General features: G+C 40.9%; 1 protein-coding gene across 39 annotated transcripts in view; it reads right to left on the bottom strand.

The window, feature by feature from the left end:
* Positions 1 to 14,513, bottom strand: part of MAGI1 (membrane associated guanylate kinase, WW and PDZ domain containing 1) — a 678,789-nt gene that overhangs the window by 38,834 nt on the left and 625,442 nt on the right. For all 39 annotated transcript variants that reach the window (XM_054550292.2, XM_054550294.2, XM_024244055.3 and 36 more), the window contains 1 exon segment: positions 7,947 to 7,978. In XM_054550292.2, coding sequence (XP_054406267.2) covers positions 7,947 to 7,978 — 32 coding nt within the window.

Below are 14,513 nucleotides of genomic sequence, written 5' to 3'. Positions count from 1 at the left end.
ATTTAAAGTCATTTTCATTTCAAAATGAACCTTGGTAAATAGAATTAATGGGAACTGCTACTTCCTATATTTTTACATTTTAGTAATGTTTTACTTTTGTTCACCTCTGAAGGGGAAAGATATTTTAAATGTAAAAGCAAAAAACTCAATAAAAGACCTCTGCATTTACCCTGAGAGTGGCATGCCTCCCTTCAAAGGACCACTCTCTTTTGGTTCCTCAAATTAGCAGATGCCAGATTGATTGCAGGGTCGGCCTATGAGCACTAAATTCTGACCCTGGAAGCTCTGGTCTCATCGTGTTGAAACTACTCTTCACAAAGGTGTGCACACTGCAGGATTACCTGTAGGAAACAGCCTTTTGCTGCTGCTTCTTTTGTAGGGTTATTGGCAGTTTCTGTTCCATTGTCTTCTTGGGCCATTACCTCCTGAAGCCTAACTCAAACCTTTTCCACTTGATCCCTCTTCCTGAACTGGAGAGAAATATCCTTCTGGCATCCCTGACCCACTGAGAAAGTCTGATAAAAGTACTGGACCCGTCTCCCAGAGAAAATGCGTATGTGCTTTTACATACATACCTGTACATGCGTGTGCAGAGATTCAGCATGTCATGTGATGGGTTTTTGAAACCCTCTCATGTCTGCCCCAGTATAATAAATCCCTGACATGGAAGACCTAGATCTCTTACGTTTAACTGAAGAGATGGTTCCACCAGAAATAGAGAGTGCAAATGAAGTCTACTGGAAATGCTTGGGCCATTTTTCAAATTATAACACCCTTTCTCACCTCCCCAATAAATGATTCATTTAGGTCCAATTTAACACCAAATGACAGACACAATCTGGAATGAGTTTGCAAAACTGCCTCTCGGTCAAACTGCACCTCTGAGTCTCTTTTAAATGCCATCTAAACTTTATACCTCAAACTGGAAAATAAAAGTAAAGGAGCATCCTGAGAACGTGCTCTAAAAACTGTGCCACCACTCAACTATCTCTAACTGGCATATATAAATGGCACACTAATGGGCTAAATACAGAATAATCTGGAAGCTTTTTGGATGTTCTCCCTGCCAAGACTTAACCTCACTCTATATTCCTTCTCAAGTTCAATTATGAAAACGCATTAATTTGAAGATATATTCTGTAATTTAATATCTTGTTGGCACTCTGGATTTTTTAAAACTATGCTGTGGGTGTGGGGGGAATTCAAAGTATTTTTTTTTCATTTTCTGTGAGCATGCTAATTAGTTACGAGGTTGTCCTTTTTGTGGTTAGAGCCCAGAACTGTCCAGGAGAAAAACCATGTTTATATATCTCCCAAATTAAAGTCAACTTGTATGCATTTTCAGCAGTCTGAATCACCTCCCAGAAGACTAGGGGCATGAGAATACGTTCACTTCTGAACTATTTATGACACAGGAGCAGATTTGCATTTAATGCGATTGTATTTCACCTCATTTTCCTAGGTGAGACACTAGCCCAAAGACAAGTAGCTGTAGTTAAAAGTATACTTTTAAGTCTGTTAATGAAACCATGTGCATACTAAGAACATGGAAAAATGGAAAAACCTAGTACACAAATAATATAACATCCAGCCCAGGCCCTCCTAAGTGTGCTGCCCTACCTGCAATAGATTTATTCACTTAACCCAATAAATACATAGGATCACCTGCTGTGTGCCAGATACTGAGGGAAACAACATGTAAATAAGGAATAGATGGTACTTGAGCTCTTGAAATTTATCCCTGGGCATGTATCTAAGTGTGTGTATACATAGTGTGTGTAGATGAATATTAATCAAATATAATATATTGATAGCAATACACTGCAATGTCCTTTAGAAAGGTGGTAAAGAGAGGACTCTGGAAGAACCCCACTAATAGAAAGAGAAGGCTGGGCATGGTGGCTCACACATGTAATCCCAGCACTTTGGGAGGCCGAGGAACACAGATCCCTTGAGGTCAGGAGTTCGAAACCAGCCTGGCCAACATGGTGAAACTCCATCTCTACTAAAAATACAAAAATTACCCAGGTGTGGTGGCATGCACCTGTAATCCCAGCTACTTGGGAGGCTGATGCACGAGAATCGCTTGGAAAGGTGGAGCTTGCAGTGAGCTGAGATCACACTACTGCACTTCAGTCTGGGTGACAGAGCGAGACTCCATCTCAAAAAAAAAAAAAAAAAAGAGGGTGTGCTAAGTGGACTTTCTGAAGAACAAAAAAGCTAGTGTGGCACAGCAAAGGAGGGTGGCCTGAGAAGAACTGGGAGGCCACATAATGCATGAGCCCTGTGGGCTACGTAAGGAGTTTGGGTTTCATTCTTAGTTTCAAGAGGGGGAATCCATTAATGAATTTCAAGTGGGGATGTTCCAAGAGCCAACATGTTTCCAGAAAGTTTGGTGTCGCTACTGGGTGGTGAATGGACTGGTGGGGAAGAGGAGTGAATGCAGAGAGGCCAGTCAGGAAGCCCCAGCTGCAGTCAATGTGGGGACCTGAGGTGGGCAACACCAGGGTAGCTGGAGTTACCCAGGAAAAGAACAAGTGAGGTCAGAAGACACTTTGGTGCCAAATTCAACAGGGATTGCTGACAGACTGAATGGAGGAGGCTGAGGAGCAGGAGAATGGAGGGGACAGGAGAGAAGGGAGGTGAAGAGGATCACCAAAAGGAGGACAGCTTAGAAACAAGGGTATCCATGCACCACATCTCTAGTGTGAGTAACTGGTTGAGAAGGGGTGCCATATATTAAGACAGGAATTTCCAATGCTAATTGTTGTCACTATGCTGATATTTTTGAAGCAAGAGTCTTATTGCTGAGTTTCAATTCATAGCCAACTAGGAATATGGAAATGGGCTCAATTAAAAAAATTCCGTAAAGGTCTTTGGCCACATGTTGGCCATGAACCTGTATCACAAGACCTTTTAAACTAAAACTGTACCAACCTCTCTGAAATGAATGATTCCCTTACTTACTGTCAGGCCAGGGAAGTTGGGAAGACATATGGTTTTTATAAATGGAAATGGGAAAAAAAATCAACTCATCAGTATTTCCCAGAATGATTTCAAAATGTAGGTACTTATAAAGTGAACTGAAAATATTTGCTTGGAAGAGCAAATGAATACAGACAGCACTTAGGAGCTTAAATGATGAAAAGAATTCATGTGGCTTAAAAATGACAAATCGATCCATTTTAAAGCAAAATTAGTTACAGTTCACTTATCTGCCAAGAGCAAAGGCTACTGCAGTGATTTACATGGACAAAAGGAAAAACTCCAAGTGCTGATGAGGTATTAGGCCAATGTCATTAAAGGTTGTGTGAAAATCAGACTCGAATCCAAGCCAGTGCAGAGGATGGTCACTCCTTTTGTTTGTTTCTTTTATCATTTATGGGTCTAAGTCAAACGATTTCTTCCAAAAAGGTGGGCAAGAGGAGTTAATGGAGAAGAAAAGGCAGGCACTGAGTGGATATGAAAATAGATTCTGGTTCACACTGCATGTTTTAAAGGAATGTAATACAATGGCAAAGTCCATCTTCCAGGGCTCCAAAAGGCAGAGAAGGGGAGTTGCCATGGGAAGTGAGAGGCAAGGAGACTGACTTAAGTGATCCTATGCCTTCACCCATCTACTACTCTCACTGCTTCTTCTTGTAGGCTGTAGAAGCTTTGATGGGATCAATCATCATGCTGGTTGTCACATAAGTGGCACCAGGGAAAAGGAAGACAGGGGCCACACAACTGTGTGAGTCTGAGAAAGAGGCAAGGTTCATAAAACGGAAAGATCTAGGCCAGGGTCACTCAGTGTGTGTGTGTAAAAGGAGTCTCTCCCTCACATCTCTTAATGACCAGTTTTCAGCAACTTCCTTTAGCATCTCTTGCAGGGGAAAGGGACAGAGAGGATAGTGGAACAAAAACCTATCACTGTGGCTACCCTGCAGACAGCTTGCTATGTCTGCTCTAAAGAGGCTGTTGAAGAGACTGCCTCTTCAATGTGGATGGGCACTGGATGCTTTGCCCACCATCCAGGGTCCTCTATATAAAAACTTTGTGTAGGAATTTTTTTTTTTTTTTTTTTAGTAAATAGGAAAATCTTGTCTCTTTAGTGAATGTGGTATACTTTCTTTCATCTGACAATAATAGCTAAGTAAAGAATGTGGTTTCCTATGTTGCCTAGGCTGCTGGGGAACTCCAAAGTACTCCACAGCTCAATCACATCACTTATTCAATCATGGGTGTTGGTATTTTATGATGACTTATAAGTTATTATAATTAAGAGTGGAATGATTACATTATGTGTGTACTTGGGTTCCATGTTATATTTCTGCTTTATTAATGCTCATCACACTTTAATTCCTATGAGGTGAGGATCTTTGTAGATCTGCCTGTTAATGTGGTTATTATTTCTCCCTCCCCATTTCCATGAAGGCAGGGATGTTTTCTGATTAATTCTTATCGAATATTGGCACTGGGTCTGGCACACATAAAATAATAAATACTTATTGATGAAATGACTGCATAAACATTTTGGAAATTTGTGACAATCTTTTTTTTGCAAGGAGCAATCAATACATGGTTTGTTTGCAAACTGCAAGAAGACAGGTGCCATGACCATCTTATTTATTATAGTATTTCCAGTGCTTCACACCAAACCTGTTATTTAATGGGTTCTAAATACTAGTTTTCTGAATAATGGATGAATGAATGGATGAAAGATGAATGTGTAGGTGGAGGAACAGATGGATAAATAGAAGATGACAGCTACGTGCAGTGGCACATGACTGTAATCCCAGCACATTGGGAGGCCAAGACAGAAGGAGCACTTGAGACCAGCCTGGGCCAGATGGTGAGACTCACGCCTCTACAGAAAATATAAAAATTAGGCAGGCATCGCGGTGCATACCTACAGTCCCAGCTACTTGGAAGGCTAAGGCAAGAGATTGCTTGGGCCCAGGAGTTCGAGGCTGCAGTGAGCTATGACTGTGCCACTGCACTCCAGCCTTGATGACAAAGTGAGACCTTATCACAAAAAAAAAGAGGGGACAGATTAAGGGAGAATAGTTGGGAAATGAATTCATAGGAAAACAGGTGGATACTGACTTAAAATTCAGGGTTTGGTGTGATATTTAGTTTTAAACTCTCATACACAAGATCCTTGTGGGTGATTTACACTGAGAGTCTCAGTTAAATGAGTTTTCAGTCAGGATGATTAAGTTGGGCCATAGAATCAGTTTCCCAGAGAGGTCTAAAACCTGACAGAAAATATGTCTTGTTTTTGTCTCTGCTATTTGGCAGAAAAATCTCTGATGTTATGAAAGTCCAGGTATTAAATTAATAAAATTTTATTAAGATACTTCCATTGTCCCCAATGAGTATATAAACCACAATTTCAACATTTAAACTAAATCTTGCAGGTGAAATTGCTTATTAAGAGTAAGCTACAGGGACTAACCAGGAGAAGAAAAAAGATAAAAAAAGATAAGTCCTTCTGTTCTAATAAAAACCCAACTACTTAATCATTGAAAACCCTAAAAAAAAAAAAAAGGTATGAGGGCAAAAGGAAGCTGCCAGTCACATGAGCAAGCCAACACTGTCAGGAGCCTCTAATAAAATAAACAAAACAACCACAACACAATGGTCTTGAGCTAAGACCACACTGTGCACATATGCACAGAGCTATTGCCAAATCTAAGTGAATCACAACCCAGGTACAATCAGTGTGCTTTTAATTATGCATCCTGCATAATTGACCTTATCTGTCATTACTTGAATGGCTTTCTGGTACCAGGACATCCAGTTTCCCTGTGAATTCCCTCTGACCCCGCCAGAAAAATCCCATAATCATCTGTGTCCCTGGCAGGACATCATTAAAATTCAAACTGGGAAAGGGAAACCACTTTCAACCCACCTGTACAGAACTCTCACTGATCACAGATGTTAGCAACACTTTACATCCAACAGCACACCTTGGCCGACAGCTCCCAAATTTTGTACAGCAGGTGCCAGTGTGTGCCAGCAATGCTGTGAAAACCCTCATCCCTGTCCTGGCACAGAAATCAGGTAAGGACAAGCCCCAAGCTGGGGGCTTATTCTTTTCCAACCCAGCAACACATCACTCTCTTAGCTTGTGGTAATTAAAAGGCAGCAGACTATGGGCAAAGCAGTTGAGAGCTTCTTTCTTAGGAATGCAGCCCAAGTAATTGGCTTGCTGCTTGCTAATGACATGGCTTCTGCAAAAATTAACTGTCATAGGGAATTCTCTTAACTGACTTGGTGAATGCAGGTTCAATACCTATTTGATAGCCTTTGAGTTCACCAGGTAATTCCAAAACACTTGGGGAAAACAGAAATGCAAATGAATTACAAAAATCCTTTTGCACACTAAATTTAAATGGAATGCAAAATGGAAAAGAACACCTTGCTACCTGACGTCATGCTACCTGTGCAAAACTACTATATCTCCCTCAGCACCCTCCTTGTTAAGACTCCATTCCATGTAGGTTGTGTAAAATAAGCCCATGTATCAACATAGCATGGCTAGGGTGGGGGAGAAAAAAGGATGGTTCATGCTAACTCAAGCTTATGAGACACATCTTCTGGATTTCCTTCCATTTTTCCGAAGGCAGCTGGGTTACTGGCTATGACCAAGGGACAGGGAGACACACATGCGCACATGCACACACTTTGGCATCTTTGTGGTTCCAATGTGGGCACCAACCAGTACTTTTCTGCCTGGACATTAACACACACTGACAAGGAAACCAGCCCTGAAGTCAAAGTTCCAATCACCACGGCACTATGCCGTCGGAATCACATCAATTATTGCAGGTTTTTCTCTTTGGAGAACTTAGGAGTGAGATTTAAAATGCATGAAGCTCCCTCTCTCATCTCCTTAATAAACTTCTGCTTCGTGCTGCCAGGCTTGGAGACAGGTGGAAAGAATTCAGCTGCAGCGCCGTAAGCCGCAAAGTTTTCAAGGTTTTCCCTTCCTGGATGGCATGAGGCTGTACATTTTCCCTCCCCCAAATCTTCTAAACCACATGGAAACATCCCTCTTTATCTTAATATTAATGAATTGGGAAGCCCCTTCCACCCAGATCAATTTCACAGGCACTGGAGTTCCAGATTTTGAGTTAAGCAGCATTTTAATTTGTCATTAGTGCCCCAGGAGCATAAACCCATACCACCAAGCAAAACACTATAGCCTCTAAGCTATTAGCTAACATGTCAACTAGGTAATGCATCTTCAGGGAAACCAGATTAGAAAGGACAGCAAAACATTGATTTTTTTTTTTTTTTTTTTTTTTTTTTTAAGAATCCTATACCTGCAGCATAATGCTGCTAAAGCTGGCAAAACAACAAAGGACATTTCCACAGCAAGGAAATGCCTTATTCTCAGTGCTGGGGCAGTGAACATTGTTCCATCTGAGCATGGTCACATATACGGGGCAGAGCAATTCTTCCTTAAACCTACAGGCTTTTTATTTTGTAAATAACTCATCCTCCAGCGCCTAAGAAAGCTAAGGGAGAGAATGGGTAGATATGTGAATGGCTGGGAACACCAGTTGAGAGCAATGCTACTCACGGAGCAGGTGGAGCTTTCTTTTTTTCTCTCCTTCCAAAGGAAACAATAGCATTTGTATCAAGTTAAAACGGCTAAGAAACTCATCCCTTTGAAGGAGAGTGTGGATGCATTTGTATAGAGATTTCAAACATGCATTCTTTATCCTGGCTCCGGCAGCCTGCCCACAAATCACTATACAGTTAAAGACAAGCCCAAATACCTTGTATAACAAACAGATCCCCAGAACTTAAGAAAATGAGCCCCGGCTCCTGTCTCCCCCATCCACTGTAAAACACATTTAGTGAAGTGAAGCCACACAGAGTACCCTCCCACCTCCAGCCCCCCACCATCCACCCCAGCCCCAACAAGCACCAAGTAACTGACAAGTCCTTACCGACTTTGGGCTCTTCTTGGGAACTGGCAGCCCTGGAAAAAATGCAACAAGGAGGGGAGGGGGGAAGAAATCATTAGCATATAAATGTTACCTTTTCCTTAAAGAACAATCCCCAGGTGTTCCATGGCAACCTAGCCATCTGCAGAGTTATGTCAGATTTCTCCCCAGCATCGGAGTTACCAGGCTGTTCATATCGAATCAAAGCAGAGGGAGGAGGAGAGCGAGAGGCAGGAGATCTATCTGCATTAGCTATGCTGACTTGTACTGCAGCAGCCTGGAGGCTGGGAAAAGAAATTCACAGACCTCAGCGGCCTGAGAAATTGAACACTTGGACAGAATCTCAAATGCTCTTCTGGATTAAGAGAGACTTAACTTACAATTAAGTCCAGGATATTTCCTTTCCACACGATCCACTTGTCAATTGAAACGGACCAATCAGGACAGAGGAAAGGGTATATATTTAGTTTCAAAGGAGTACATGGTTAAAATTAAAAAATTTTTTTTGGTCTTTTCTTTTTTTTTCCTCTGCCTTTCAGAAGAGGAAATGCTTTCTTTATTTGGATGAGCTCAATACCAAAACAAAGACGGATGCTCTTTTGCCAACACAGAATGCTAACAAATGAACACAAATCCAAGTTGGTCTAGGGTCCCCTCTGGATCATCAGCACATGTCTGTCTCGATGTCTGCCAGTCATCCAAGCAACCTCCTACTCACAGCTTGTTGGAAAGGATTGGAGCAGGACTAGCCCCTCAGGAGGGAAAGCATGTCATTTGGGAGTGAAAAAGAAAAATTGCACAAAGCTGAAAGAAAAAGACAATAATGGAGAAAGAAAGGCAAAGGTGGTCATTGAATCCAGCTGGCTCTTCCAAAACCCTGTCCTTAGTGGGAGGGCTGGAGTGGAAGGGACAAGTGATCTCCTCAATTCTAGGGAAGTCAGGAGCAATTGGGGGCAGACTTACGGGAAATCTACCACCAGGGAAGGGTGCGAAAGACAGGCGACAAATGAAAATAAAGCATATACTGGTGTTTCAAAAGTAATCATTTCTGCAAGCTGTTGCCTCTTTTGATTTTTTTCTTTGGGCAGGAGTTAGAATGCAAAATGCAGATTCTATCTGTATAAAGCACACAAGAGATGCTTGGGATCGGGTGATGCTGCACTGGAGATTTCCACCTGTTTTTGAAAGTGATTCCTAGGGAGTGTGACGATCTCAACTCTTTTGGAAGTGACTTGTCAAACCATGAGCCATGCTAAGTTCAGCACGAGTAATATGAGGCGAGGCAAGGCAAGTGGGTGAGTAAGGAGGAAGCAGCCCAGATGAGCCGGCAAAGTGCCCACTGGGAGTGAGGCATGATGACGATTACTCGTCCTGGGAGGCATGGGGGCACTCTCTGGCAAGGATCCTTGCATCACCAAAATGAGGTCACCATGGAAACCTGGCTCCCAGACCTCAGAGGGCATAAGACACACTCGGTAGTTTGTCAGAAATGCAGCAGCCCAGGTCCCACCATTGGGGGCCGAGGAATCTGCAGTATTAACAAAAATTACAGGAGATTCTGATACAGAGAATCCGAGGACCATATTTAAGGAAACTCTGATATAGTAGAGTATTACTCTTTCAAGTCAGGCAAACTCAGATAGGCATCCTTTAACAAAGTGCTTTGGGGCCCTCTCTGTCTCAGTTTCTCCATTTATAAAGGGAAAATAGTAAGACTCACTTCACAAGATTATTAAGATAATGAAACAAGAGAAAATGTTTAAAAGCCTCCTACCTGGCACAGAGGAGTTACTCAAATGTCTACACCTTTTCACCTTCCTTAGCTAATTTACATCATTCAGAAAGGAAGTGGTATGGTTATCTTGCACTAACTAGAGAAAAATCATCTGCTAAGCATATTAAAATATAAAAAAGATTATAGGGGAAAATATTTTACCTATGGATACAAATAACTGTGTTGAACAATTTTCATATGTCTTTATTTTTTAAAATAATGATTAGGTGCTTTTTTTGGCTCATTAATATGATTCCCTTAAGAAATTTTATTAGGTTATATTAGTGTGGGTCACTGTATAAACTTCAAAATTATATAAGATGACATCTTTAAATTCATATTTTCTCCTAATTGAGAGAGACCTTCTTAGTTAATTGGAATCAGCAAGGTTTCACCATAGTTATCTTTTACTGCACTTGACTCTGCCCAGGATCCCAATGACCTACATGAAAATTTGGAAACAATCCCCCATTAGGTAAGCAGAGTCAGGGAAAATGGTTTCAATCTACACTCTGCTAATCATTTGTAAGACTCTGGCCGATCTTCAAATCCCTTCTCTTAAGAGCTTCATATATAAAATAAGGGGCATTTTTCATTCTCTAGCAATGCACATTCAAAGGTGCATTCACAACGATGTTCAGTGCAATATTGTTGGTAGAAAGGAAAACTGGCAACAACTGGAAGTTCTAAAAAACTGTGGGGCAGCCATCCTACAAAGCTAGGTTAAAAGGAATGAGCTATCTCTACAGGTAACAACATAGTCTTTAAAACATAATGTTCAGTAAAATGCCACACTGCAGAATGGCAGGCACAGCAGGAGACAAGTGTTCCACACACTCAAACACATGTGTGGCTTTTGCCTTCCATGAATGTCCACATCAAATGGATAATGGGGATATGTTCAATAGTGTAAGAAGGGGCAAGGATCAGAGGGACTCATTTAAGGAGACTTTAGCCTTATTTAGAATTCTTTTTTAAGACCAGCATTTTCACATATCACTGATGCAATAAAATACTAATTCAAAAATAAATATTAATTAATTAATGGCCCCTTCATTGTTAACTACACAAAGCCAACCAGTCTGAAAGATATGGGGGTAACCAGTTAAGGTCTGTTTCCTCTGAGGAAGTAGTCCATGGAATATTCCAGAAGATCCCAGCACAACTGACACAACAAACTGTATATTACAACAAATAAGAAAATCTTTGTTTAAAGAGGCATTTGTTCCTCTTTGCTGGCTAGTTGCTGAAAACCTTCATTTTAAAAAGCCACACCTTTTACAGCAGCCCAAAATCAGGTTACGACCACAAATTAATATTTAAATAGTCAAAATCAAGAGACTCCACTTGATTGCTTTTTTAAAAAACAAGAACTCAGAGATTTGTTTTAGGCCCACATGGTCATTAAATCTTAAAATCTAATGCATATGAATGCTGGAAAAACCTTATTACAATTTATAATTTATTTTAGCCCACATTACTCAGATGGATTTAAAACAGCTGGGAGACCTAACAGAAAAGACTCAAAAGGTCACTGCTTGACAAGACAGAATGCTCCAAGACCTATCAAAGGAGATAGCGAGTATGTAACTGGTTAACTGCAGATATGTCCCTACCAGCCAGGCCACAGGAAGCAACATCATCCCACACTTCATGGCATACCAGTGGTTTTCCCTAGACAAGCAAACACTTTGTATGCCTTGTGGCAGCAGGAAGTTTGTGTTCTATACATCATGTCACATATTACATATAGGGCATACGGCACCTGTCTTAATGGGCTTGTCTGGTCCATTCAGGGTAAGGAAGGGGAACTTTCAGAAGAGGCAGAAGAAAGAGTTTATGGACGGCAGCATCCGCTCTTAGGACCTTAGAAGGCAGCAAATATTACTTCTAAGGGATCCCAGAAAACTTTTCCAGGGAAGTGTATGTTCAAAGTGTGATCTGCAGGAGTGAGAAAAGCTTGGGACTTGAATATCTAAAGTTCTCTATTAAAATGGTGTCATTTTGGAAAAAACAAATGGCAAATTCTTTGCTAGTGACTGGGACCTGACCAACTAATTTAAGGAGGAGAAATCTGTTTTCCTCTAAATATCAAGGCCATAAACTATAACTAAATGGCAGAATGTCATAGTTGGTGAAATTTTATAATGCTTGTACACAAATAATTTATATGAAAAAAGTAAAGCTGTAACAGAATACATACCATTTTGCAAAGAAAGGCTAGAAGGTTATGCGCGAAAACAGTACTTTCTTTGGCTCATGGGATTATGCGTGGCTTTATTACCTATTTTTAGTATCTCTACATCAAGAAAAGCTTTATTTATTTATAAATACACACATACATATCCACAGATACCACAATAAACAAAACTCTATACTGCTTCTTTTTTTTTTTTTTTGAGACAGAGTCTCCTTCTGTTGCCCAGGCTGGAGTACAATGGCATGATCTTGGCTCACTGCAACCTCCGCCTCCCGGGTTCAAGCAATTCTCCTGCCTCAGCCTCCTGAGTAGCTGGGATTACAGGTGCACGTCACCACGCCTGGCTAATTTTTGTATTTTTAGTAGAGACGGGGTTTCACCATGTTGGTCAGGCTGGTCTCGAACTCCTGACCTCATGATCCACCCACCTCAGCCTCCCAAAGTGCTAGGATTACAGGCGTGAGCCACCAGGCCCAGCCTCTATACTGCTTTTTAAGATAAACGCAGCACATTTCAGAACACTTTGTTGCATTTTAAAATCTCTTGAGCATCACTGACCTCTATATCCTCCAAGAGTTGCTTACTTTTCCCCAAAATGAATGCATACATATAGTTTTATTAAAGAACCCTCATAGATTAGGACCTGTGCTTGTCCTACTGATTAAATGTAAATACGGAAGAAGTAGGAGAGCTCAGCTGGGCTGTTGGGGGAAACCAAGCAGAAACCGAGCATTGCCATTTCAGCACTGAGACAAACAAAACCTGAGTTGCTGGGAAAGAGAGTGGACCTCTCTGGACCTAAATTCCTCCAGTTTTAAAGGAAGTGGGAATGCCAACCAACCTCACTAACTGAATGAATCAAGAAAAACTGCACAAAGGGGCTTTGAAAGGGTGAATCCTAAAGTGTCTGTCACATACAAAATGGATCTACGCATAAGAAAAATGTACTATTTATGTCATCAATTTACATTTTTTCATTGTGATATTCATTCCCCTCTGCATTTGGGTCTCCTGACTTCAGCATTTTAGTGGAAACATTTTGCTTTCCTCCTAAGCATTCCAACAAATGCTGTGTCACTAATCCACATGTCACTGAACACATGGGATTCTTAACAGTTTTGCAAGGCAAATGTTGCAATAAAAACTGTCCTGGAGTTGGATTAGGTAATACAGTGTGCAAGGGGCAGGGAACTGTGTGTGTGCATATATATGTACACACACATACACACACAGTTATAGATCTCCCTCTCTCTCTCGATATACATATATCGAGCGAGATATATATAGATATATATCTATATATATATATATAGAGAGAGAGAGAGAAGGCAGGGGGAGAGAGAGAGAGAGAGAAGGTAGGGGGAGAGAGAGAGAGAAGGTAGGGGGAGAGAGAGAGAGAGAGTAGGAGCTAGAGAGGGAGTCATCAGGAGCCACTGAAAGAAAATGACTGTGAGGTCTTGGTCAAGGGCTGGTCTTAGATATCAAAGAAGATAAAAATACTTCTGAGCACAATCTCAGACCCCACAAGCCTTCTCTGTTATTCGAAAACCTATCAATGCATAATTCTAAATGCAAGACTTTAAATTTACAATTAATTTTAACTCAGTAAACTGATCATTAGGAGTTTGTATTAAGGAAATAATCAGTCTTGCAAAAATTCCTATAAAAAGGTGGTCGACACAGCACTATTTTAAGAAGATAAAAAATGGAAACAGGCAAGGCGTGGTGGCTCATTCCTGTAATCCCAGCACTTTGGGAGGCTGAGGCAAGTGGATCACCTGAGGTCAGGAGTTTGAGACCAGCCTGGCCAACATGGTGAAACCCCATCTCTACTAAAAATACAAAAATTAGCTGGGTGTGGTGGCAGGCACCTGTAATCCCAGCTACTCGGGAGGCTGAGACAGAAGAATCACTTGAACCTGGGAGGCGGAGGCTGCAGTGAGCCGAGATCACACCACTGCACTCCAGCCTGGGTGACGGAGTGAGACTCTGTCTCAAAAAAAAAAAAAACAAGGAAACAATCTGAACTTCCAAGAGCGGAGGACTGAGTAGAGAGATGTGTTATATCAATAAGATGAAAAATTATGAAACCATTAAAAATGAGCACAACAAAGAATATTCAGTGATTAGGGGAAATAATAATGATATAAGACATGAACAGCAGGGTAAAAACTGTGCATAGAATATATAAACTCATTGTTAAAAAGTGGATATACATATATATTCACACACATCATATACCCAAAGACTAAAGAAAATTTATTAAAATATTTTTCTAAACACTAGGATTAATAGGTAATTCATATTCTTATTTTCAGTATTTTCAAAGATTGCTGGATTTTACATATAATGTGGCAATAATCATCAACAGGATCAGTACTGCAGCCAATATTTCGCATGCCTGGACAATGGCACATACTAGCCTTAGCGCAGTGCTAGATTAAAGAACAACTGGAGTTTGTTCTCTCTCTCCTTTGGCTCAATGACTCACTACCGTTCTACTCAAGTGTTTATGCTCCTAAATTACTGGGTCATGGCCTTGACTGAAAAATGTGATACAAAGCTGTTACAGCCCCTCTCAAGCAAAGCTGCACAG

Source organism: Pongo abelii, chromosome 2 (assembly GCF_028885655.2).
Source record: "Pongo abelii isolate AG06213 chromosome 2, NHGRI_mPonAbe1-v2.0_pri, whole genome shotgun sequence".
In the NCBI taxonomy this organism is placed as follows: Eukaryota; Metazoa; Chordata; class Mammalia; order Primates; family Hominidae; genus Pongo; species Pongo abelii.
Note: the sequence above shows the minus strand (reverse complement) of the source record. Positions and strands in the feature narration are given on the sequence as shown.